The sequence below is a fragment of the Syngnathus scovelli genome, chromosome 9 (genome assembly GCF_024217435.2).
Source record: "Syngnathus scovelli strain Florida chromosome 9, RoL_Ssco_1.2, whole genome shotgun sequence".
NCBI lineage: Eukaryota > Metazoa > Chordata > Actinopteri > Syngnathiformes > Syngnathidae > Syngnathus > Syngnathus scovelli.
Window position 1 is genome coordinate 3208816 of NC_090855.1, and position 23711 is coordinate 3232526.

General features: G+C 42.5%; 2 protein-coding genes and 2 long non-coding RNA genes across 6 annotated transcripts; 2 read left to right on the forward strand and 2 right to left on the reverse strand.

The window, feature by feature from the left end:
- The first annotated feature begins 250 nt into the window (after positions 1 to 250).
- Positions 251 to 10890, forward strand: ptpn3 (protein tyrosine phosphatase non-receptor type 3). Of its 2 annotated transcripts, none has more exons than XM_049730827.1 (26): positions 251 to 415; positions 1876 to 1992; positions 2772 to 2906; positions 3048 to 3090; positions 3210 to 3291; positions 4204 to 4248; positions 4338 to 4390; positions 4535 to 4652; positions 4750 to 4837; positions 4913 to 5001; positions 5064 to 5127; positions 5194 to 5396; positions 5466 to 5591; positions 5669 to 5830; positions 6398 to 6476; positions 6558 to 6635; positions 6715 to 6771; positions 6907 to 7063; positions 7125 to 7300; positions 7386 to 7476; positions 7538 to 7599; positions 7684 to 7830; positions 8721 to 8849; positions 9798 to 9943; positions 10003 to 10138; positions 10346 to 10890. In XM_049730827.1, the coding sequence occupies exons 2-26, from the start codon at positions 1924 to 1926 to the stop codon at positions 10418 to 10420; spliced, it is 2610 nt and encodes an 869-aa protein (XP_049586784.1). In that variant the 5' UTR covers positions 251 to 415; positions 1876 to 1923; the 3' UTR covers positions 10421 to 10890. The 2 variants fall into 2 exon arrangements, with proteins under 2 accessions (XP_049586784.1, XP_049586785.1); XM_049730828.1 differs by having other exon boundaries at positions 6561 to 6635.
- On the reverse strand, positions 10427 to 13476 carry LOC137840606 (uncharacterized). Its single transcript, XR_011087366.1, has 2 exons — positions 12861 to 13476; positions 10427 to 12485 (listed from the first exon to the last, which is right to left on the reverse strand). It is a non-coding gene; the product is annotated as an uncharacterized lncRNA (long non-coding RNA).
- epb41l4b (erythrocyte membrane protein band 4.1 like 4B) lies at positions 11674 to 23659 on the forward strand. Of its 2 annotated transcripts, XM_049730852.2 has the most exons (23): positions 11674 to 12453; positions 13838 to 13942; positions 14016 to 14058; positions 14323 to 14401; positions 14597 to 14641; positions 15310 to 15362; positions 15609 to 15729; positions 16013 to 16100; positions 16170 to 16258; positions 16965 to 17034; positions 17115 to 17284; positions 17775 to 17884; positions 18422 to 18458; positions 18866 to 18887; positions 19016 to 19122; positions 20566 to 20705; positions 20816 to 20937; positions 21043 to 21162; positions 21261 to 21316; positions 21547 to 21699; positions 21768 to 21888; positions 21972 to 22105; positions 22550 to 23659. In XM_049730852.2, exons 1-23 carry the CDS (start codon positions 12199 to 12201, stop codon positions 22611 to 22613), a joined length of 2304 nt encoding a protein of 767 aa, XP_049586809.1. In that variant the 5' UTR covers positions 11674 to 12198; the 3' UTR covers positions 22614 to 23659. The 2 variants fall into 2 exon arrangements, with proteins under 2 accessions (XP_049586809.1, XP_049586810.1); XM_049730853.2 differs by lacking the exon at positions 21972 to 22105.
- Positions 20187 to 20934, reverse strand: LOC125975464 (uncharacterized). Its single transcript, XR_007483953.2, has 2 exons — positions 20785 to 20934; positions 20187 to 20682 (listed from the first exon to the last, which is right to left on the reverse strand). It is a non-coding gene; the product is annotated as an uncharacterized lncRNA (long non-coding RNA).
- Positions 23660 to 23711: the final 52 nt, after the last annotated feature.

The window sequence follows — 23711 nt, forward strand, 5'->3', positions numbered from 1 at the left end:
TTTGTGATAAAAGAACCAGTAAAATAATTGACAACAGGATGAGCATAGTACAATCATTATTATTATTATTATTATTATTATTATTATTATTATTATTATTATTATTATTATTATTATTATTATTATTATTATTATGAAAATAACCAGAAAGTGTGTCTAAACTTTTGACTGGCACTTGAACTGCTTTCCCGTTGTTTACGTGCGCGTTCCCGGCAACGTGACTTCCAACTCGGGAGGGAGCGCGCAGGACGAAGGGGCGGAGCGGGGTTGCGCGCAATCAGGGCAGCTAGTGATGAGAAGTGTCCCGGATATTTACCTTCCTCTACCTGGATCCTCGGACGCGGCGGCCCGTCCCGAGGTGGCCCCGGCGGTCATTCTCATGTGCACGATTCGTCTCTGAAGCGGGACGACGGAGGTACACGCGACTTTTTCTCTTCTTTTTCACCCTCCCGAGAAAAGTTTGATGTCGGCCGAGTTGCTCCGGGCTTGAGGGAAAGTTTACGAGCAACGCGTTTCTTCGTGTTTAGGGTGTGTAGCTCCACTCGTGCACGCGCCGAGCCTGTCAACAGGTTCCGTGTTCGGCTCAAAGTACATTGCTGTTTATGTTGACAATCATACCACCGGATTTTACTTTTCAAATAATGCTTTGCTTTATGTATCCGTCTTAACTCACTTTGTTTACTTTTTTGTACTACTCCATATTGGCTTTGAGTGTCGCATTGAATAGCAAGTACCTCATCCAGTGATTTTTTTTTCTTTTTCTTTTTTTTTTACTTGAGGAAAAACTGTCAAGGCACACAAATAGGCAAAAATATCATTAAAGTGGACGCACAGATTGATTATATCCCCTCGATCATGTCAGGCAAGATATTTTAAATTTTCTGCTTGTCATCATATGTCAATCTGACAGATTAGCTAAATAAATATACATTATTTTTATAGGAAAAAAATGCTATGTAATTGAATCCAAATAATAATTTGTATAATTTCCCTCGGCACACCTGATGATCTCTGTCACACTACTGAGGCACGCTTTTTGCTAATCTATATCCAATAAATCTGTCCAAGTCACCATATCACATATCGATGCTAACCGCTAAAAGACGCCAACATGTACATGCTGATTAACCCTGCTATAAAGTCTTTACTTGTAAGTAAGCCTGTGAGAGGCTTAATGTGGAAAAACAAGCCATCAAGTAGAGCTCAGCTTGGTTTTAATACATTCCAAGTGTGTCGCTGTGTTCAAACATTAACCCAGAACACTGCGGACCCTTGTTTTTCTTTTTCTTCTCGGTAGCGCAATCCATTAATCGTTTACCTGGAAGCCAAGACAGGACTGGACACACTCAAATGCATGCAGGGACATTCCTCCAGCTTCCTTAGAAGTGTGAATGTCTGTATATGTTTTTGTGTTCAGCCAAGAATTGCAAAATGGGCGTGTGGGAGCGTTGAAAAAAAAATGTTTAACATTCTTATCATTCAGCTGCTTTTCCGAGAGGCAGCGAGAGACGAAGCCAGGGCAGGCCCGGGCTGAACATAAGCGAGGAGACGGGAAAATTTCTTCCTTTGGGGACCTGATTATCTTTTCTGAAAGACATGGTAAAATAGAACTAGAGTAAAAAATGTCTGTTTTTTTAAATGCACAGCGGGCCACTTTTAATCCTCTCGCCGGGCTGCATGAGACCCACGAGCCACAGTTTGACCCCCCCCCCCCCCCCCCCCCCGCACTGTACGCTCGCAGCACTCCTTTGCATTCATGCTGCATTAGTCACCCCTCCATCCAGTCCTCAACGTGCAGTGTCATCGTGAGGGCGGTGCTGTCAAACAACAGTGTGGAAACATGTGGCTCACGTTTGTTCCCATGTCTCTTCTCAGGTCCCCCCTCGCTGAGACCAGCCAAGGGTGGTTACCGTGGTGACAGACATGCCAAAACCAGACCTGCTCTGCTTAGTTCAGCTGCTGGACGGCACCATCGAGACCTTCCGAATAAATGTACGACGCAGACGTGCAGTTTCCTGAATATCATATGTTGCCGCTATCTGTCACCGCGCTCTGTTAATGATCGCCGATTGATCCGCATCTCCTATTCAATGGTGACCTTGGTGTCAAGGACAAGTTCACCTCCTGCAGTTGTCGCACTCGGGGGGTGCTTTTGCGTGCTCAGCACATCTTGGCAAATGAAGCATTCGGCCCATATCGATGCAAATGTGCATATATGCTGCAAGGCAATCGCCTTTTGATGCAGAGGCTGTGTTGCGGCTTTGTCTGAATATTAAATATGCAGTAAAACACCCCTCCCCTATCTCCATCTCATAATACATGGGAGTGAAAAGTTTTTCCTCCCTTTTCCTTCCTAACACTCCGATGCAGCAGCTTCATAATCTGCTCATAATTACGTCTTGTTGGGGACTGCAGCCATTTTTTTTTTTCCTCAGCTTTGTAGCGCACAAGCTCTTTAGCGAATTGTACACCACTCGGTATAAGCTAGTAAATAATAGAATAAATATAGAATGAAAAAAATGGAATAAATTTGAGGTGTCAAAAATTAATCGAGTAATTGACAATCGATTATGAAATTATCTGACAACTAATTGTTTAATTTAATATTGTCCAAATTCTCAAATGTTATTCTTTGTGTTCAACCAAAACAAAACATTTGCCAAAAAATCTGCTTTTACTTTGGAAAACAACCGAATTTACTACAATTGTTCGACTCATGTCACTCCAAGCGTTGGCTGCCCCTCACTTGATACGTTACGTCCACTTTTCAGAAGCACGATGAAGGTGTGGTTCTGCTGGACCGAGTGTGCGACCACCTGGGCCTGCAGGAGAGGCAGCTCTTCAATCTGCAGATCAGAGAGTCCAACACAGCCGTCACCTCCATCACCGCCAACACACACTCGCCTGTGAGCACGCACACTTTTTTTTTCAAGCCAGAGACTGTAACACGTTCCTCTTGCTGTTTAACCACAGGGTGTGCTTGCATATTTTTTTTTTTATATCCCCTGTAAGCAATTATGTTTAATGATTTTTTTTTTTTTTCTTAGAGATGGTTGGAGCCTGAGAAACCTTTGAAGAAGCAGATAAAAGGTTTTTACCGGGCAAATTATCGCCCATTCCAAAATATATTTTGACATTTCCAGAGTAGTGTGATGATTGAGGTGACTCATAATTTAAGACGACACTGACACAGCGACATTTCTCCGCAGGTCTGGCATCTCCCTTTTATCTAAACTTCCGAGTGCACTTCTTCATTTCGGATCCCAACTCCCTGCAACATGAACAGACGAGGTGCGGCAATATTTTTGCCCTAGTTTTTTTCCTTTTGTATTTTGGAACAGTTGCCAAACAAGTGCAATGTTTTGATTTCTAGTAGAAGGTGTGAGTCACTAAAATTCTGCTTTTGTTAGACGCTCAGTTTTATAACACTTTTATATTATATAGGTTTTATAGTTTATATATAAGTTACTATCTTATATTTTTTTATTATATTATGTATTTTTATATTATATCATATATTATTTTTATTATATATTTTATATTACTATATTATATTTTATATTTATTATTATGCTTTTGTTAAAGACGCTCAGTTTTATGACACTTTTATATTATATAAGTTTTATAGTTTATATATAAGTTACTATCTTATATTTTTATTATTATATTATGTATTTTTTATATTATATCATATATTATTTTTATTTTATTATATATTTTATATTTATGCAATGTTTTGATTTCTAGTAAGAAGGTATGCGTCACAGTTTTATGACACTTTTACATTATATAAGTTTTATAGTTTATATATAAGTTACTATCTTATATATTTTTATTATTATATTATGTATTTTTTATATCATATATTTTTATTTTATTAGATATTTTATATTATTTATGCAATGTTTTGATTTCTAGTAGAAGGTATGAGTCACTAAAATTCTGCTTTTGTTAGACGCTCAGTTTTATGACACTATAAGTTTTATAGTTTATATATAAGTTACTATCTTATATATGTATTTTTTATATTATATATTTTTATTTTATTATATTATATATTTTATATTATTTTATATTACTATATTATATTTATTATTATATAAGTTTTATATTATATAAACACATTTGTTGTGTTTGTAGCAGCAGTTTACAACTTAGACTCCTCCAAAAAAGATTTTCCAATGACACATTTGTCTTCCGCAGGAACCTTTACTTCCTCCAGATCAGGAGTGACATTAAAGAAGGCAGGTTAGTGCGCGCAACAAGCCCAAACACACCCAACAAAACGCAGCTCGTTTGTGTACACTTTTTTATTTTTGTTCCATTGTTGATTGCAGATTGCAGTGCCCGCTGAGTTCAGCCGTGGTGTTGGCGTCTTACGCCGTGCAGTGTAAGTCCCTCTGATTAATGACCTAATAACTGTAGGGAATACTCACATCGTTAAATGTGCTCGCTAGTTTCCGACAAATGTGGCAAAAGTATCGGGACGCCAGAATAGTATTGCTAGCATGTTATATAAGTTTTGTTTTTTTAGCTGAGCTGGGCGATCACTGTCCATCCCAAAAAAGCGGTTACTTGTCAAAGTACCACTTCATCCCCGAGCAAGATGAAAACTTCATATCCAAAGTGGAGGAGCTTCATCCAAAACACAAGTAATGCGATTCACAGCATCTATTCCCGACCTCCCCCCCCCGCCGCCGCGTTTTCCCGTCGGTTCATTGACTCGACTCTTTGCGTGCGTTCATGTAGAGGTTTAAAGAAAAGCGAGGCAGAGTTGTGTTTCCTCAATACGGCGCGGACGTTGGAGCTTTATGGAGTGGAGCTGCACGCCGCTCTGGTAAGATTCAAAACTGCTATTTCATGCTCCACTTTGCTTTCACGGATGACATTTCCCTGACTCCCCGGCTTTCAGGACACCAACAATGCTCCGCTCATGGTGGGCTTGGCGTCGAGTGGTGTTGCAATATTCTGTAATATGATTTGCTCCAGTTTCTTCCCCTGGTGAGTGACAACTGCATAAAATGTTCCCCTCACAAATGTTCTAAAACATTGTTTCATTTCAGGGGGAATATTATCAAGATTTCCTTTAAGAGGAAACGATTCTTCATACATCTCAAACGTAAACATGTAAGTAGAATTTTTAGTGGTGCAAAACTCAAATCGCTCTTATTAATATTAATGCGGATCGTGCAGGGCGAGACACAGGACTGTGAAGTGACGCTAGTTCTAGCGTGCCCAAAGACCTGCAAGAACCTGTGGCGCTCCTGCGTGGATCATCATTCCTTCTTCAGCTGCAACCGCACCGCCAGGAGCCGCAAACATAACAACAGCCCAGTTCATTCCTACAGGAAGTTTATAACACACCACCTGGGCTTGGCAAATAGTAAAAATGAGAGGTATTTTTTTGGGGGGGGGGGCATAAATTGTGAAATATTGTTTTGCGACGACTTTGTTGTAATTTGTAGTGGTCCAGTTTGTCAACGTGTGGTGGGCGGAATGGTGTGGAACCCGGTTCTGAGGCGATCCATTTCGTCAGACTATTTGGAGACTAAGAGTCTACCGTCGAGATCGCCACCCAGCACGCCCAACTGGTACGACCAAGTCGAAAATGCTTCATGGTGTTGTTCGATCGTCCTCGTCATCTTTCGGATTTGTGTGTACGTGACAGGCGGAGTCCTCGCGTTCGCCACGGTATCAGCAAAGTCCGGCCGTCATCCATGGAGCTGAGCGGTGAGCTGAAAGACGTACCCGAGGGAGAAGATGTCTTCTACACGTACAGAACGTCGGTCAGCAGCAGCAAGGACAGCGAAGGGGACACTTCGCTGCATCTGTGTGTATTTTTATTTTTTCTCATCATTCTTACAGCCATTTTAATTTTTTATGAACTCCCTCAACAAACTTTGCATCCTCTAAACTTCAGAACAAATAGCTGATTCAAGCTACGTTTGTTCAAATCAGACATGATGGTGGAAAATCAAAATTAACTGCTCCGCCTGGGCCTCGCTTGAGCTGGTTGACTGCCTACCTCCAAAAATGAGGAGGTGGATAATTATTATTATTTTTTTTTTATTCCCACATCTATATATACATCCAGAAATGGCTAAAATTCATCGTGAGTGCTCGGATAGTACGTACCATTTCGCCTCGTCCCTCGACGCCATTTCACAAGGTGTCGCTGGGTGCGTCATCCTCTCAAACAACAACCCGCCTCCATTTTTTTTTTCCCCTCGGGGGGGAAAAAAGCAAAACAGGTGGTGCCTTTTTTAGGTAGAGGAAATGGCTTCAACTATAGCAACGTTTCCACAAAAAAAAAAAAAACATTGTAATCCTCTTTAAGCGAGATTCAAGGGAATACGATTATTAATTTCCTCACTCCTATTACAATCCATAACCAAAGGTTGGATGAGATCTTGTTGCATGCTGATGACAATATAGCAGAAGAGGATGGAGTCAGCAGCTCCCTCTACAATAACAAGGTACTTTATTAATAATAATCTGGGCCACGCCCTTACGGAATTTATATATTTACAATATATGACGAGCGTCTTTTTCTTCACCAGGCCCTCAGCGACGGCGACCTGCTGCTGATTCGAATCACTCCCGATCACGAGGGCAAGTTTGGCTTTAATGTTAAAGTAAGTGTGAACGTCGTCGTCTCTTTTTGTGATTCTTGAGTTTTCTCACGCCGTTTTTGTTATTTAATTTCCTCTTAAGGGTGGGGTGGATCAGAAGATGCCTCTTGCCATATCACACGTGAAACCTGACTCTCCGGTAGGAACCAAATAATGCGGGCACATGTATTATCTCTCTGGCCAGCAGGAAGTGAATCTCTTAAAACGACTCCAGCAGCATTATTCTTGTTATTCCTGCTTTTAATTTACAGTTTATTTGCCGATTTGTCTCCAGGCCGGTCGATGTGAGCCCAAACTGCTGGAAGGAGACCAGTTGGTGCTCATCAACGGTCGAGACATTTCCGAACACACCCACGACCAGGTGGTCATGTTCATACGGGCCAGCAGAGAGTCGCACTCCCGAGAGCTGGCCTTGCTCGTCAAACGCAAAGGTCTGCTCGCGGATGTTCAGAAAACCAGCCGAGGCGGAGTTTAACGGAACACGTATTCCAGGTCCCGGCCGAGCCGCGGCGCTACTCCTGCTGCCCCCCGCCCTCACCCTCACCGGTCAGTCCCAATCAGACGGGTCGCAGTCTCCTGGCCAGTCCGAACGGGTCACGACTCTGGACGAATCCATGCGACAAGTCGAGAGAGGAATTCAATCCGGAACTTTGTGCTTCCACTTTGAGGTATTTGAGTTCAACGAAGGTCGATGGGATCCGAGTCGTTAACTATTTGTATGTGTTAACTTGTTTACATTCTGATCGTTCTCAGAATTTATACAGAAGGAAGCCTGGCTTGTCCCAGAGCTGCGCTCGGCTTCCCAAAAACATGGACAAGAATCGCTATCGGGATATTTTACCCTGTGAGTGCTTCCACTTCCCGAGATTTTATTCGGTGAGTTTACGTGGCTACTTTGCTTGCAGATGATGCCACCAGAGTCACCCTTCTGGGCCAGGAGGACTACATCAATGCCAGCCATGTCGCGGTACGCAACCAGTAATGGATTTCCCAGCGATGGATTTACGGCTCTCGAATGGATGAATGTAAATCTCGGTTCTTTGTTTCTTAGGTGGCACCTCCGGTCTCTGGGGAGTGTTTACGTTACGTCGCAGCTCAGGGTCCACTGCCGCAGACCTGCTCTCATTTTTGGCAGACCGTTTGGGAGCAGCAGTCACACACCATTATCATGCTTACTACTCTGACAGAGCGAGGAAGGGTATGCAAATGACTCCACTCTGCAAAAAAAAAAACACATTTGCTCAGGAATGGCTTTTAGTAAACAGGCACGGAAATTCAAACGTGTTTTTATGAGATGTGTGATGACTACATTATGAAAAGGCTCCGTTTTTATCTTGGCTATGTAAATGTGCCCAAATAAAATAATCGTGTCACTTGCACTCAGATACAGCAACATATAATAATAATAAAAAAATTAACAATAATAATTAATAATAATACATTTTTATCCCTAATAATAATAATATTTAATAATTTTCGTAATGAAAAAAGTTTGCTTTTTGACCCTTTCAGGCCACTGTACTTAATATTTAAATCGGCATTAATGTCTGATTATCGTGATACCGAATAATTATCGCATTGATCCATGCTGAAATAACATTTATTTGATTACCCCCGCTATAACCCCAGCCAGATTATTTGTTTCTGCCTGTGCATTCGCACGGAAATAATATAAATGTCAGCGGACTTGGAGAAAGAATGACTGAATCCTGAAACGCTCGGAGCTCGTAGTTCTCGATGGCGAGTGGAACGGCAACAGCAAAACAAGAATTCAAGGGAAAGCAAAAGCATAATTTTCAAGGTCTCCGATAAATACAAATAAAAGTACACTTCTCGCATCTCGCCTGTTGCTTGGTAACCTGGCCCTCTCATTAATTGATCATTTTTCTGATCTTTGTCAACTGCCTTGACATTTTTCTTAAGACATTGCTCGCACATATTGACAATCACTTCATATCCTGCTCCCGATGAATTCCTTCCTGGCTTGCAAACCTACACCGCTTTAATTTGACAAGCAAGAAAATAATATCCTGACTGATGACTCAAGTCCATCCAAGTGCTTTACTGCCTTCCGTGATGTATTTGCAGACCAAGTGCCACCAGTACTGGCCGCATCCGCCGGATGTGAAGGATTATGGACACATGAGGGTGAAGTGTCACTCCGAGGAGTGTAACCTGGCCTACGTGACACGGCACTTCACCCTCACACACACTCAGGTACACATTTTTTCATATACATTCCCAAACCAGCGGTTTACACCTCAAAACATCTCAAATTTAAAATGTTGCCATGGTTACGTTGGCAGAATTTTTAACTCCCATTCAATTTGGGCTGAATTTACTGCACACACACCGGCCAATCAGAAACGAGGAAGCACTTCTGTGCTAGCTTTCCATGATATGAATCTGAAACAATCATAATCTCGCAACATGATAATGATATTCATGTAATCCCTCCAGGGAGATGTACAGGCAGTGAGTCAAATAAATGAAAAGCATCTAAAGGTCATGTTTTAAAAGAAGGGGGAGGGGTGTTCACATGAATGGCAGGCGCCGCTAAATCCTACGCGCTGGCCCTTTAATACCGACTTCCATTGTGGCATGAGCAAATGATGACAGCTATCATGGCAATAGTTTGTTGCGACATGTGCCGCCGCTGTGCCATATGTCCTATCTCTGCGGGAAGTTATCAACGGCCGAGCTAATTTCCGTGTGGGCGGACCCTGTGTGTACACAGGTAACAAAGTCGTTAAAATGGAGGCGTGTGTACGGGTGGCTTTACAAGGAGCGCACCCTACACAGTTAGATCATCAGATTGTTTTTTCCACATTAACGTCCCGAGTGAACCTAATAAAGCTCAAGGAGGTATGAACATGCTAACATGCATGCACAAATACTCCTGCGTTGGCCCATCTGTTACCCTGGCGGTGCTCGTTAATCCCTGCATGAAGTCACAGGCCGCCCGTTTGAAAAAAAACACTCAACTCAGCTCTTTTGAGCTCCTCTCCACCTGTTTATCTGATTTTATCCCCTTGTGTCGTCACCCTGCACTTTGTGATGTCACCTCATGCGTTTATCAAAATCTTGTTGTATGAGATGTTTTTAGTCGCAGTTTTGCACAGCTTGGAGTCTCTCTAATGATCTCATTTTTGTGCGTGTACTCAGAAAGGTGAAGAACGCACGGTCACACACCTGCAGTACGTGGCGTGGCCCGACCACGGTGTACCCGACGACCCTTCCGACTTCCTGCTGTTCGTCAGCTCGGTCAGGGAGAGGAGACGAGCCCAAGAGCCTCTGGTGGTGCACTGCAGGTAACTCGTGGCTTAATTGCTCCGACGCCATTCGCTCCAATCCCATGCTTCTATTCCAGTGCCGGGATTGGACGGACAGGTGTTCTCATCACCATGGAGACGGCGCTGACGCTGTTGGATCGGGGGCTGCCGGTGTTCCCGCTGGACATTGTCAAAACACTGAGAGATCAACGAGCCATGATGATTCAGACCACGGTACACTGGAGAAAACATGAGGAGGATTTGTGCCATAGGAAATATTTTAGTTTTATAAAATGTATTAAAATATACAAATATTTTTTTATAAAATTTATTAAAATATATAAATATATTTTTTTAATAAAATATTTACTTTTTATAATTTAGATATTTATTATTTGTGATGTATTTCCGTCCCTAACTTCTTGTTTTGGTCTGTTCCAGTGTCAGTTCCAGTTTGTGTGCGAGGCCATTTTGCGAGTCTACAAAGAGAAGCAAGGGGGATCTACATCCCCGTAGTCCAAATCCCAAACGGCACCAGAGGAAACCGAGCCTCGTAACTTCCACTCGAGCAACTCCCACCGAGGGGGCCGACAAGCACGGCAAGAGATTAACCTCTGTTGTGCCTGCCGGGTCGCTACGCGGTCTGGATGAGAATTATGCAGCGTCCAAGCGCAGCTGGATGCCAGCTATGTAGCCAAGATCAAATAGGACACTTTGAATCTTACACTCGTCTGCCTTACGTTTCTGCCCAGAGCGCCGACTAAGCTTGGATGGGATACACAAAACGAATGAAAGCTGCTAAGCTCAGGAATTAAGTTGGTGTCGTCTGCAAGACGACTGACGGAAGGAAGAAGAAGTGATTGTTTTGTGTGTGTGCCTTTTAGTAGAGGGGCGGAATACGACAGAAGATGCTGTATGGGGTACTGTGGTGTGGCTGCCACTTTTCACTTAAATTATTCTCACAATGAAATAAACACTGATTTGTACGCCCTTCGTCTGCTTTATTAGGCTCCTCGCAATTGGAAAATTGGAAAAGTAAAACTGAACAATATATATAATCCTGTAAAAGTTCCTAAAATTAGTATTGCAAAATTATTGTAATGGTGAACCTTTCTACTACTTTTTGGCAGGATGATGAAGCGTTCCAGACTGTTTAGTTGACCTTCAGACGAGTGACTCAAAAGTTGGCATGTGATCAGCGCGGATATCAGCATAACAAATCAAGCTCCATCGGTCTGTTATGACAACATCTTGGCATCTATCAGAAAAACTACTGCTTCGAAGACTGCTCTGACTGACATTTGCTTTAATGTTTATTTAATTTACCAGCTCTACTAAAGTCATTTTAATGAAGCACTCATGACCATCGCAGTGCTTAAGCGAAGCTCCTCAACATTGCCACTAAGATGCTACAAGATGATGCTAAAGCATAAATTGAAAGAAATTATAAATGGAGGATTCTTCCAGAAAAGAAAATCCACAAATAGGTCAATTCATGCATGCTCAACCAATAAATGTGATTTTATTTTTAATTATACTACTATTAATGCCTAAAGACTAACATCGCATGTTATAGGTGAATAATTAGTCATCGGTTAATTAATAGGGAGCATAAAATTGCTTTTTAGGTGATTTCTTGACACCATCGACCTTCTTCTGATGTCCGCTAGATGTCGCTGTTCTGCTTGCGTCGCGTACACGCGCATACACGCAGACGCAGATACGAATGCAAACACACGGGTCGCAGAAGTTTCAACTGTTTTTACGCATGCGCAGGTAAGGCTGTTTGTCCAGTTTCGCTGGTTTGACTTTCACCAGTGAGCTCACAGCCGAGTTTGCGCTTCTCATGTGGTGCTTTTGAAGCTCGTCGATCCGCGGGGGGTGCTTCCATACCGGCCCAGATGCGCGAGACTTCCCCCCCCCCCCTCCTCGGAGCGTGTGACTAAGGGTTCCCACTGCGGAGTCACGGTGAGATTTTTTTCCGCCACCCAGTGTGTCAGTGGGTAAACGTCAAGGAAGAAGGCGGCAGGTGCACCCGGGAAAGGACAGGGCAAAGCGGGGAGGAAGTGGCGGAGGTGGAGGGCGGCCCTCGCGGGGAGGAAATCAACTGGTTGGCTTCTTCCATTAGCATGCGTGTCGAGTCCCCACGTCCTGCCTGAGCCGCCGAGTCTCCTCCTGCGCCTGCCGACCGAGTGACTCCTCGGCCCGGTGGAGGACGCGGAGCCGACGGGACTCTTCCCCCTTTACCACGACCCACTTCCGTCGTGGGACTCCGTTCTGTCACGGAAGGAAGAATGATGGGCTTTTTGCGTCGGACGTTCAGCCGCCGCTCGAGAAGCCGCTTCCAGGCGAGAGATGGGGACGAGCGGGACGTTACGACCGGAGGAGGGAACTCCCTGCTCATGGCCCACCAACAGCAGGTCGTCCACGCGCCCGCCGTGGTCACCGGAGGTGCGGCTGTCCACATACCGGCTGCTGGGAACGCGAAGACCGCCATCACCTGCCGGGTTCTGCTGCTGGACGGCTCGGATGTCAGCGTGGATTTGTCCGTGAGTAGCTCCACAGTGGAGCGTTGGTCCCACTGATAAGAAATTTCCAGTCTTGGTGTTAACTTTTAAATTACTTTTTTTTTTTATCACAGATAAAAGACTAATGACAATTGCACCTAATTGACCTGAAAATTATTTATTATAAATAATTGATTTTTGTTCGTCTATCTATGCCACCGATGTATAATGACAGGCAAACAATGAAATACTGCTACGCTATTATTTGAGCAGGCTGTCACGTCAAATACGAGAAAAAAAAACAATGATGGATGAATTTCATTAAAACTGAATTCAATTAGATGTAATTTGTCTCAAAAATGTCACCCCCTCTCTTGTTTACATCTTGCAGTCACATGACTTTGACAATTATTGGACAATTTTTGTCCCGATCTTAAATCTCACTTCACCTGGCAATAATGGAAGTAAAAAAAAAATACTGTGCCACTGCTGTGTTGACATATGAATCAGTCACGGAAGAAGTTTGAAAGGGCCTTAACAAACATTGGCTTCATCCAGTACTTGACCCACTTGTAGATTGCAGCAAACTATGACCCCAGATTGTGACCGCAACCACAGATTCTTCTAGACTATTTGTATAACCGAACATAACCGAATTTTGGGAAATTCACCCAACCAACCGGACAAACGGCACCGTGCGTTACATCATTTCGGAACTCCCCTCATCTTCCCTTCTTATGTGCCGTCTTAATCTTTTTTTTTTTTTACTCGCCCTCTTGCTCATCGCCACTTTCTCTCCTCCATCCTTCTCCACCCTTCCTCTATTCCCCGACTCCCTGATCTTATTTGGTGTCACAAGTGTGTGTGGGTGAGCCAGTGTGTGGGTATGCGTGCGTAAGTGCCTTTTGCTAAGATGGTTTCATTTTGAAGGTTGTGTGTGCGTCACCTCCCGCCGCTTTGCCCGCCGCCGCGTCTGCGTGTGTGTGTGTGTGTCCAGCTGGGACTCGCAACAACAACATGTAGGTTCCAACAAATAATGCAAAGTGACACATGGCTCATCAGAGCACCGGCTTAGTCACAAATGCTTCGCAACAAGTTTGTTCATGTCCTCAAGCTTCCCTGGAGGCTGCGCGCAGGTGAGCCCAGCCAAAAAAAAAAAACTCATTAGACATTTGGGAGTTCTACACGCCAGGCAAATTTTGGCCCGCAATTGCCGCTTCAATAGAATCCATTTTGCAACTCAAATAACCCTGTGCAGAACGAGCAAGGGTGTTTCTGCTTTAACCCATTCACTGCCATTGACGACTATACACCTTAACTCACCTAAAAAAAAAATAAAGATCAGGTTTTACTCAACACTCACAAAGCCCCTTTAGGAAAAAACAAAACAAAAAAAAACAATATTTTTTTTGTCCTTCTGTTGTAGAGCAAAAGCAAAGGCCAGGACCTTTTTGACCAAATCATGTATCACATAGATCTGGTGGAGGCGGATTACTTTGGACTGCAGTACATGGACACCGACCAAGTCTCGGTGAGTCCTCCACACGCATGTCAATAATTATTTTTTTTCCTCGGCGCTTATTTTCGCTCGCTGCTTCTTTCAGCACTGGTTGGATATGTCCAAACAAATCAAGAAACAGATCAGAGGTGAGTTCATGACTCAGTTATCAAATGTGGACGAGGTGATTAGTATTAGGAGCCGTACCCTTGTTTGCTCTCCACAGAAAATTCTATTCAAGAGCTTCTGAAATTGACACGAATAGTGGCCGAGGGGGGCTTATTTACTCACGCGAAGATAGCAACGGGAGGCAGCAACAAGCTGAACCGTGATTGGTTGTTTGGCTGTGCAGGATTTCCTAATGGTGTGTGTTTGGAAAAAAAGTATTGATCAATTGTCTTATTTCTTTCCAGATGGTTCGCCATTCCGACTCTTCTTCCGAGTGAAATTTTACTCATCAGAGCCAAATAACCTGCATGAGGAATTCACAAGGTAAGAAAAAAAAATCTCCTTTGGCCTGAGCCTGATGATGAGGAGGAGATCCAGAAGGGACACGAGGCTAATTACTTTGTTGCCATGGGAAGATTGGGATTAAAAAAAAAAAAATTCAAATAGCCTTACTGGAGCAAAGCGTGGTCATAATGTATTTTATGTTTTTAATTTTTTTTTTTTTTACATGTGCCGTAGGTATCTGTTTGTGCTGCAGCTTCGACAGGACATTTTGTCTGGCAAGTAAGTCTGTTATCAGTGCTAAGCTAATTAGCTTAGCCTGAAAACATCTTGAAATATCCATTTTATTTATATTCTTATACGTCAAGGAAACAACAATGCCCCCTGTCTACTAAACAATACTCGACACAATATTTTGTATAAACAAAGATACTGATATGCTGAGTCAGCATAATCTTGTAGCGCTGCTACAATCGCTATTGTCTTACAAGTAAACACGGGCGACCTTTGACCTCATTTTTTTTTTGTTAGTGATTCTTTTGCATTCAATACACTATGATTTCCCTCAGTGGCGCAGACTGCCTTAGGCGCTGACAGTTTTCTAATTTCTCTTATTTAGTAGTACTATTTATTTACGAGGCTTTGTGGGACTTGTAGATCGTCTTAGACACACACACACACACACACACACATGGGTGTGTTGGCCATCTCTATGTTCCGGCTCTATCTGGGCCATAGATCCCCCGAGTGCAGCTCTATTCTAACACTCAAGATCAGGATCTGAAGAGGTGATTATTTTGGGAAAAGGGTTGCTTCTCATTTTTATACACACGCACACACATATTGTATTTGACTCAGCGAGTGTGTGTCAAGCAGTCCCACTGAAAGCAGCTCACTGGTCTCACCCCTCCCCTTTTTTTTTTTTTTTTTTCTTCTTCTCCTCTCCTCAGATTGAAATGTCCATACGATGTCTCAGTAGAGCTGGCCGCCTATTGTTTGCAAAGTGAGTAAACTTCACCTCCAAGATGATTTTCTTTCTTTTCATTTCGTTGAGACAATATTTGGAAAGAAATGAATTATGTCATTTTTCATAGGGGGGGAACAAAAAAGATGGTTGTTTGCTTTGATAGCTTGTCACACGACATTATTCTGAAAATGATTTTTTACTCCCAAAACAATTTGTAGTACGTGCTTGAAATAAAAAGTGAGGCACATCACATGCAATTTTGTTCCTTTTCCGAATTTCCAGGCGAGCTGGGGGACTGCGATCCCTTGGATCACTCCCCCGAGCTGGTCTCGGAATTCCGCTTCACTCCCAAACAGAGCGAGGCCATGGAGGCGGACATCTTCAGCAGGTGGCTGGATCTCAGGTGAGAACTTGGTGCCGTCTCCTCGACCTCCTCCGCTCATCCAGTCAGTTAGCCGGCCGGCCGGCCGACCTCTCGTCGGTCTGTGTGAAGGATTAAGAGGGGATTAATCCTCGGAGGGTCTTGATTGATTCCGGGGCTGTATTTAACCCAGCGGCGGGTCTGATGGCTCCCATCTCGGATTAGATTACATATGCTGTGCTTTCACTGAACCCGCTGGGCCACGCAAGGACAAACGCAATGCAGGATACCAATCATCAGCGCATTTGAATTATTTTCTTTTCAGGGGGAAGAGTCCAACTCAAGCCGAGATCTCCTTCCTCAACAAATGCAAGTGGTTGGAGCTCTACGGCGTCGACATGCACTTTGTTAAGGTGTGTTTTTATTTATTTATTTATTACACATGGCTGTGAATTCTCGAGTGCTGAATTCATCATCATCAGGGGAGAGATGGTTGTGACTACGCGCTGGGTCTCACTCCTACTGGCATCTTGGTGTTTGAGGGATCCAATAAAATCGGGCTCTTCTTTTGGTAAGACGTTTTGAAGTATCTCCATGTGTATGTGTGTGCGTTGAAAGAGCTAAGCAAAATGTCAAGCATTTATCCGGGGTGCCCCCTGCTGCTTTTACCACTCTGCTGATTTAAATATCGAGACATTTGAAGAAGTGGTGATGTTTTTAAGTCGGATTTTGGAAATCTTCACGTGGGTGTTGAATGAAGTTGTACGTACAAGTTTCAAACTCGTTTCACCGCAAAGGAAAAAAAATCACGTCGTAGACCACAGATAGCGAAGAACCTCGCACCTGCCGATTTGTAACATCCAAAGTAAACAAACAACTCAACGGAGCGTGGCCGGAGCGCTCGCTCAGTAACACAATGGCTGCACGGCATTGATTGTGTTTTTTTTAACACAGCGGAGAACACAATAATGCACCATATTTTATTTTTGTGCTAGTTTTACAAGACGTCCCAAAAAATGACTTAACTACAAGCAAATGTTGAAAAATAAAATATATTGACAAAGATTTCATTTCGTAATTAACTGTGATTTAATGCTCTTTTTTTTTAAAAAATAATTTAATTAATTAAAAAATATATATTATTTTAAATTATTTTATATGTATAAATTTTAAAATAATTTTAATTAATTAATTAATGCTTAATGTATTTTTTGCATTTCATTATAGTATAAATTTGTTTTTTTTTTTTAATAAAATGTGCACATTGTGCTATTCAGGCCCAAAATCACACGTCTGGACTTCAAAAAGAGTCGACTCACTCTGGTGGTGGTGGAAGATGACGATCAGGTTTGCCTACAACACATGCAAAGATGAGGTCAATGTTGGCTGGACTTCAATTTTTTATTTTTTTTAATTCCATTATGAAGGGCCGAGAGCAGGAGCACACGTTTGTGTTCCAGCTGGACAGCGCCAAGAGTTGCAAGCACGTGTGGAAGTGCGCGGTGGAGAGCCACGCCTTCTTCCGGCTACGCCAGCCCACCACGGGCAAGCCAGGCCGGAGCGACTTCACTCGACTGGGCTCTCGCTTCCGATTCAGGTAGCGCTGTTTCTAAGTCAAAATCCCCCCTTGAGAATATATAGAGCATAAAAAATTTAATTCCATATAAAAAAAAAAATCTCATAAAGAAAGAATAATGCAAATAAGCCAGCAGTAAGAAACAAACCAAATAATGTCGCCGTTGTCTATGGTTACTTCGTATCTATGGTTACGTAGAGGTGTTCCTATGGCGACCGAGATATGCCCTTCGTATTGTTTTTTTTTTTTTTTTTCCTTCTCACTTTTTATTAAAGCAAATACTCTCACTTGATGGACACTTTCAGGGTTTTTTTTTTCTTTCTCAGCTTCACAAAGGTGCTCACTAGTCAGCAGGCAACAACATCTTTCCTGAAGGAAATTAAATCAACTAATTGGCACTTAAGTGGGAATGTTTTTAATGAGAATTCTGACGTTCTAATTCAATTTGCGCTCCGATTGCATTTCCGACGTGTTGCAATAACAAGGAAAATATTCATCATTTGGTTCTCAGCGGTAAAACGGAGTACCAGGCGACTCACGGAAGCCGCCTGAGGAGAGCCAGCACCTTTGAGAGGCGGCCGAGCAAACGATACCCCTCCCGCACGCAGTCGCTGGGCAAAGGTGAGTCTTATCTGCTCACACAATTATCTCCAGTACATGTAACCTGGCGGATTAGAAGAATCTGCTTTTCACACGCCTCTATGAGTCACAGTTCCCCCCCCCTCAATTCCCAATTCATGGAAAACACTTTTTCGGTACATTAAATTTCACTCTTCTCTACCTAGCTCGGTTCTAATTATATTTAATTTTTCAAACGTGCGTTAGATCTCATTCTAATGTGGATATAATAAAATGTCTGTATAATCATAATCCCCGACAATAGTTTTGACCAAAGAAGAGCTAATCAGCGGCTTTGTGCGAACAAGCCGCTTCCCATTATCACCTCGATAATTTACCTTGATAGCTTCAAAAAACTAACCTGGCATTCCCAAAAGCTTTCCACTTTGAGTGGCACAAACGTTCTCCTTTAACCTCCATTCCATCCGACGTATTGTTGACACATCATTGAGAAAACACAGTGACGCACTTGTTATTTGCTAACAATGTGTGTGTGTGTGTGTGTGTGTGTGTGTGTGTGTGTGTGTGTTATCCTTATAGTCTCTGCCATTTCTCCAGCCAAGCCACCACGTATCAGGTAACACCAAAAACCCCACATACATGTTATTTTATGAACATATATTGAATATGCATTTATCGTTCAAACAGCCTAGCGGGCGTAAATGGCGACAATTTTCTACGAGCATTAAATGCTTGTTGTATAACAAGTGATGACCTTGAATGTCTTGAAAGTTGTATTTTTGTTTCAAGACAAAACATGGTTTGTTTAGCCTGAACAAGCACGGATGACAATACCAAGTGGCTCTATATCGAGTCCACTTACCTTCGTTGCAGATTAAGCTAGACGTGACCAGGATCTTTTAGAAACATCCAAAATTAGTCGGGATTGTGAATCGCATTGGTCTTAACTCCACATGAAATTAAAGTATTAAAGTTAATCTGCCATGGCTGATTGTTGTCATTCTTTCTCTGCCTTCATGCCAGCCCTGATCCCAGCCTACATGCAGTGAGTGACCTCAGATGACCTACTTACACACAGACACACACATATGCACACATTCATAGCATGCAAAAGTCTGGCTTGCTCTGTGCGCAACAACATTTAATTTTCCTCGTCCCTTCAATCCCTTCCAGTACCAACATAACATCCCGGTGGCGGGTCATGAGGCGTGGCGCCCGTCCCACCCCGCCTACACACCCTCTGTTTACCTGCAACCCGCCGGACACACGGCGCCGCACAGGTAAGTCAGGCGTGGCGACCTCTGTCAAACGAGGGTTCCGTCAAAAGGGCGAAATAAATTTTTAATATTAATTTAAATGAATTAACCCATTAAACCAAATTTAATATTAATTATTTTATAGTTTTTTAAAAATATTTATTTTTTCTTTCAACCAATTTAATGAGATAAATGTGGAAGTAAAAAAACAAGTTGACGTCAAATTGTGTGTGTTTTCATCTCATTTCATGTCATGCATCTCATGTGTCTGTGTGTGTACTTGCTTTGTGTGTCCTTGTGTACGTGCACGTGTCTTCAGGCCTTCCGTCAGGGCCTCTTCCCCGTCGACCAGTCCCGTGTCCGTTCACCCCGTCGTCCCAGAACGAACCAGCAGCTTGCACTACGCACCCATCATCAGTGTCGTTCACAAGGACAAGGTCATGACGGCACTTTGACCTTTATTTGACTTTGGACTTACACAGACTGCCCTGTCATCTCCCCAAAAAAAAAAAAAAAAGCGAGAACCTCCCTCATCATCATCATCGTCCATTATTCATCCCATCTCCACATTGCGTGTCCAGTCGACACCTCTTGAATGTAACATGAGTCATGATATTAGCTTAGTTGTCTTGTGAATGGTTCATTTATGTCCAATAATATTATTTGTTGCTATGGTCTTAAGAAAGAGCCTTGCTTTGTGGCGTCTTATATTTTATATAGCAGGTGTGGGAAACATAAGGCTCGTGGGCCTTCGTCGGCCCAGGAGTGCGTTTACTTCGGCCCGGCCCAAAAAGTTTTATTTTTAAAAAAACATGTAACATTATGATACTGACTTGTTTGAACATCAGCACCTCAAGAGAGGAAATTGAAAGCAACTTTTCTTAATTAATGGTAGCATATTTGGAGAATTATTGCCCTTGGCAAATTAAATTTAAAAAAAATATTTTACAGGGCACATTAAAAGCAAAGGTTCCCTACCGCTATTTTACATTTTACAGTTTTCAATCTTTCTTCGCTTGCAGGAAGCAATTATGTGACCAAGTGCTTAAAAAATGTTATTTCCCAAAGGTGACAAGGAACCAAATATGTATGCTGCATAATTTGCTACTGCTTTATTCTTTACAGTTCGCCGTGACATCATGAATGACAGTTATCGATTCTTAAAAAACTTGTTTACAAACTATACTCCAGTCTTATGTGCTTTTTCTTAATAGTGAGTATTCTGGAATTAATTTGTGGCTTAATGAATGGATTTTTGCCTTATTGCTAATAAAATAAAGAAATGTGAATGATTTTTTTTCTGTATATTTGTAAATGTAAAGGAAAAACCTACAATGGGAATAATTAAGATTTTACTGGAATAAATAGGAATGAAATTTAATATGGAGTGAGAATTTTATTATGTGGAATTAGGTGGAAAAATTATAGGCAGGAGTGATTGCTTTTGATGTGCCGTGTCGTCCTCAGCTTCCCTCTGAGCGGTCCCGCCTCCGACCATCAGCTCAGCGTGGAAGAGAACGAGACGTCGTATTCTGGAAAGGTCCATCGCCGTCACCGGCGCCACACGCACAGCCAGGACACGCTCTGCCACACACACAACAAAAGCAGTGAGTAAAATGAACAATAGAAAAAGATAGAAAAAGTTTACACACCCCTTGGTTGAAATCATTTCAATCAGCCACCTACCATGTTTTTCTTTCTGATTTTTTTTTTAAAGAGTGTCGAGCTTCACCCTGTCACAGAGACGAGTTGGACATGTCTCCGTCGTTCTGCAAGCCGATGGAGTCAGACAACGAATGTCCTGCCTGGCCCTCACTCTGCATCAACATGGACAACAAGGTCAGACACATTTCCGCACGCTGACTTTCTTTCTCTACTGACAAGATGTTTCCGGTCTGACTTCACTCCCCCCCCCCCCCCCCTCCTCCTCCTTCTCATCTGCAGGCAGAAGAGAAGCAGCTCTCTGAAAAATCTCTCCACCCCTCAACCGCCTCCTCCCCAGCCCTGCTTCGAGACCACCTCAAGTGTAACATTCTGAAGGCCCAGATGGAGGCGGCATTCAGGGTTGGTAGCATATACATGATCTCCGGCTTATTTGCATATTTGCATCCCTTTTTTTTGTGTGTGTGTGTGTGTGTGTGTGTGCCTCCGCCACCAAATAGAAGGACGGTTCAGTGAGTCCAAGAGGAATGAACTCCCATGTGACTCTCAAGGACAGGCAAGTTCTATTCATCCTGTTCCCTCTCGCTTTCTTTCTCTATGCTTGTTCCCACTTAGAAAAAAAAATGAAGCTTCATCATGGGCGTACTTACTTTTGAATGAGCCTACTTTTTTCTGATTGGTTAGATACTTTATATAATTACAAGGACGTTAAATTGATTGATTTTGGAAGAAATAGTTCATTTAGTTTTATTATTCTCAACAAATACAATACTATCTTGTCAACAGGTATCAGAACTCCTCTCAAGATTCATCTGCGTCCAGTTTGCCTGCAGACAAAATGTCCCCGAGACCGGATGGTCGTTTTACGTCCGATAGTCTCCATCCTAATTCGGGCTCTTGCACCAACCGCAGAAAACGTCTGGTCAGACAGTTCAGCTTGTGAGTTCACAACACACACTCGTACTCTCTCAATCTTTTTTTTTTAAATTCCTTTTCTTGCTCCTCAGTAACCATGAAGATGAAGACAACCTCCCAGAAGCTCTTGCAGCCATCTCCTTCGAAAGCACAGCCAAGTCGGGCTCCATGACTTCACTGGACAAACAGGTCCAGCCCTCCATTTACCCACAGGTAACACACACATGCGAGTAAAAAAAAATTAATTTGAACGTTTGAGAATCGTCTTGGTGCGTATGCATCCGTGTGCATTCCAGGTGGACTATGTGCCAAAACTGGAAGTGGCTAGTCCATGCTGTGTGTCCCCTTTGCCTTCTCCCCACCGCTCTCCTTCGTGCTACTGTAGTCCCCTCCCTCACTTGGTCCCTTACCTTGCAGCCCACCATGACAGGTAACACTTTGATTCTGTCATTTCCTTTGTGGACACTTTGTGTTGGACCTGCAGATGTGTAAAAACCCTTTGAGGGTTTAGTTAATAGTCTTGTTTGTCCTATTTGTCCTCACTCTTTGGATAATTCGTTGTGCAATGTTGGAACAGGCATGGCACGCTGTGTATTTCTAGTAATGGTTTTCTCACAACCATTTATTCTTTATTCTTGGAAAGAAAAGAAAAAATAATGTGACAGCGTCTGACAGGAGTTATGAAACGCGTAATTATGGCAGCATGATACTGCCCTCTAGTGGTCAGGTAACAGATACACTAGAAGGGAACCCAGTGAACTTATACGGTCGTCTAGTGGGAAAGTAACAACAGAAGGAAACCAAGTGACGCCTTAATTGTTGAATTTTTTAGCTTCTTTTTGTGTTCTTACAATAAACACAATTGTGTGCGTAGTGGAGAAGAAGTGAAGCTGGACCGAGAGAAGATCCTGAGGGCCCTCTTGATAACTGAGCTCTGAGAGGGTCTCGCTTGACGTCCAGATGTGGAAGCCGAAGACCCAAAAGCGTCGGGTGCAACTCCACATTTGTACATTTTAGTTTCTTTCATATTTTGCATTATGAATCCATAATGGAAAAATATCAGTATTTATTGTATTTTGACGGTAGAGTCCGCACCCACATTCAAATGTTAGGTTTAAAAAAACAAGATTCTTTCAAAACTCTTTCCACCATGAATGTAAACACAAAGTAAAAATAACTGGTTGCACAAGTGTACACACCCTCCTATAACTGGATTTAGAGTGAACAGGTGACGTTCAAATCCATGTTATCCGGGAGTCGGCACACACCTACACACATTTATTTTGTATGTCACATAAAACTGGTATTTGAACAGGGGTGTGTCGACTTTTTATAACCACTGTATTTGCACAGAGGTCGTTATGTTATATTTGCTGAAAAAGTTTGTACTTGCCCAACTGACACTAGAGACTGTATATAAATGTAAAAGAGGAAATCCAAAGAGGATTTAAGCAGCAGATGGGACTGGTGCTGCCTGCATGAAGGTGTTGAGATTTTTGTCGGATATTTTTCAACAACTTGAATGTAACTTTGAACGTATGCATCCAGCTCAAGATTTGTCTACTGCTCCATGGACAAAAGTATTGGGACACCTAGCTATCACACCGCTATATTTGTTCCTATTTGTCCCAATGACTTCTTTAAACTAATCCAAGCATGCCTTTTTTCGAATGAACCTCACTTTCTGGACTGGAGTACAGTCAACCAAAATAACCGAGAACTCATAAAAGAACTTTCCAAACTTGTTCCAGCTTTTTAATCGTTTTAGGATTTCACAGTACTTTCCAATATCTTGGTGGATGATTTAAATCACGAGGAATTGAAGAAGAAGCCTTTTTGTGCAGATTGTGTTGCATGCTCTTTTAAGCAACAAAGTGTAAACCTGTTCCTCTACATGTTTTTTTTTCTCTCAGAGAGACCAATGTATTGCATTATTTGTTGTTTTGTTGATTAGGAAATTGAAGGAATAAATTATTAACTTGGAGTGTTTTATAATCGTTTTTGTCCACTAGGGGGAGACATTTGCCCCGCTCAGA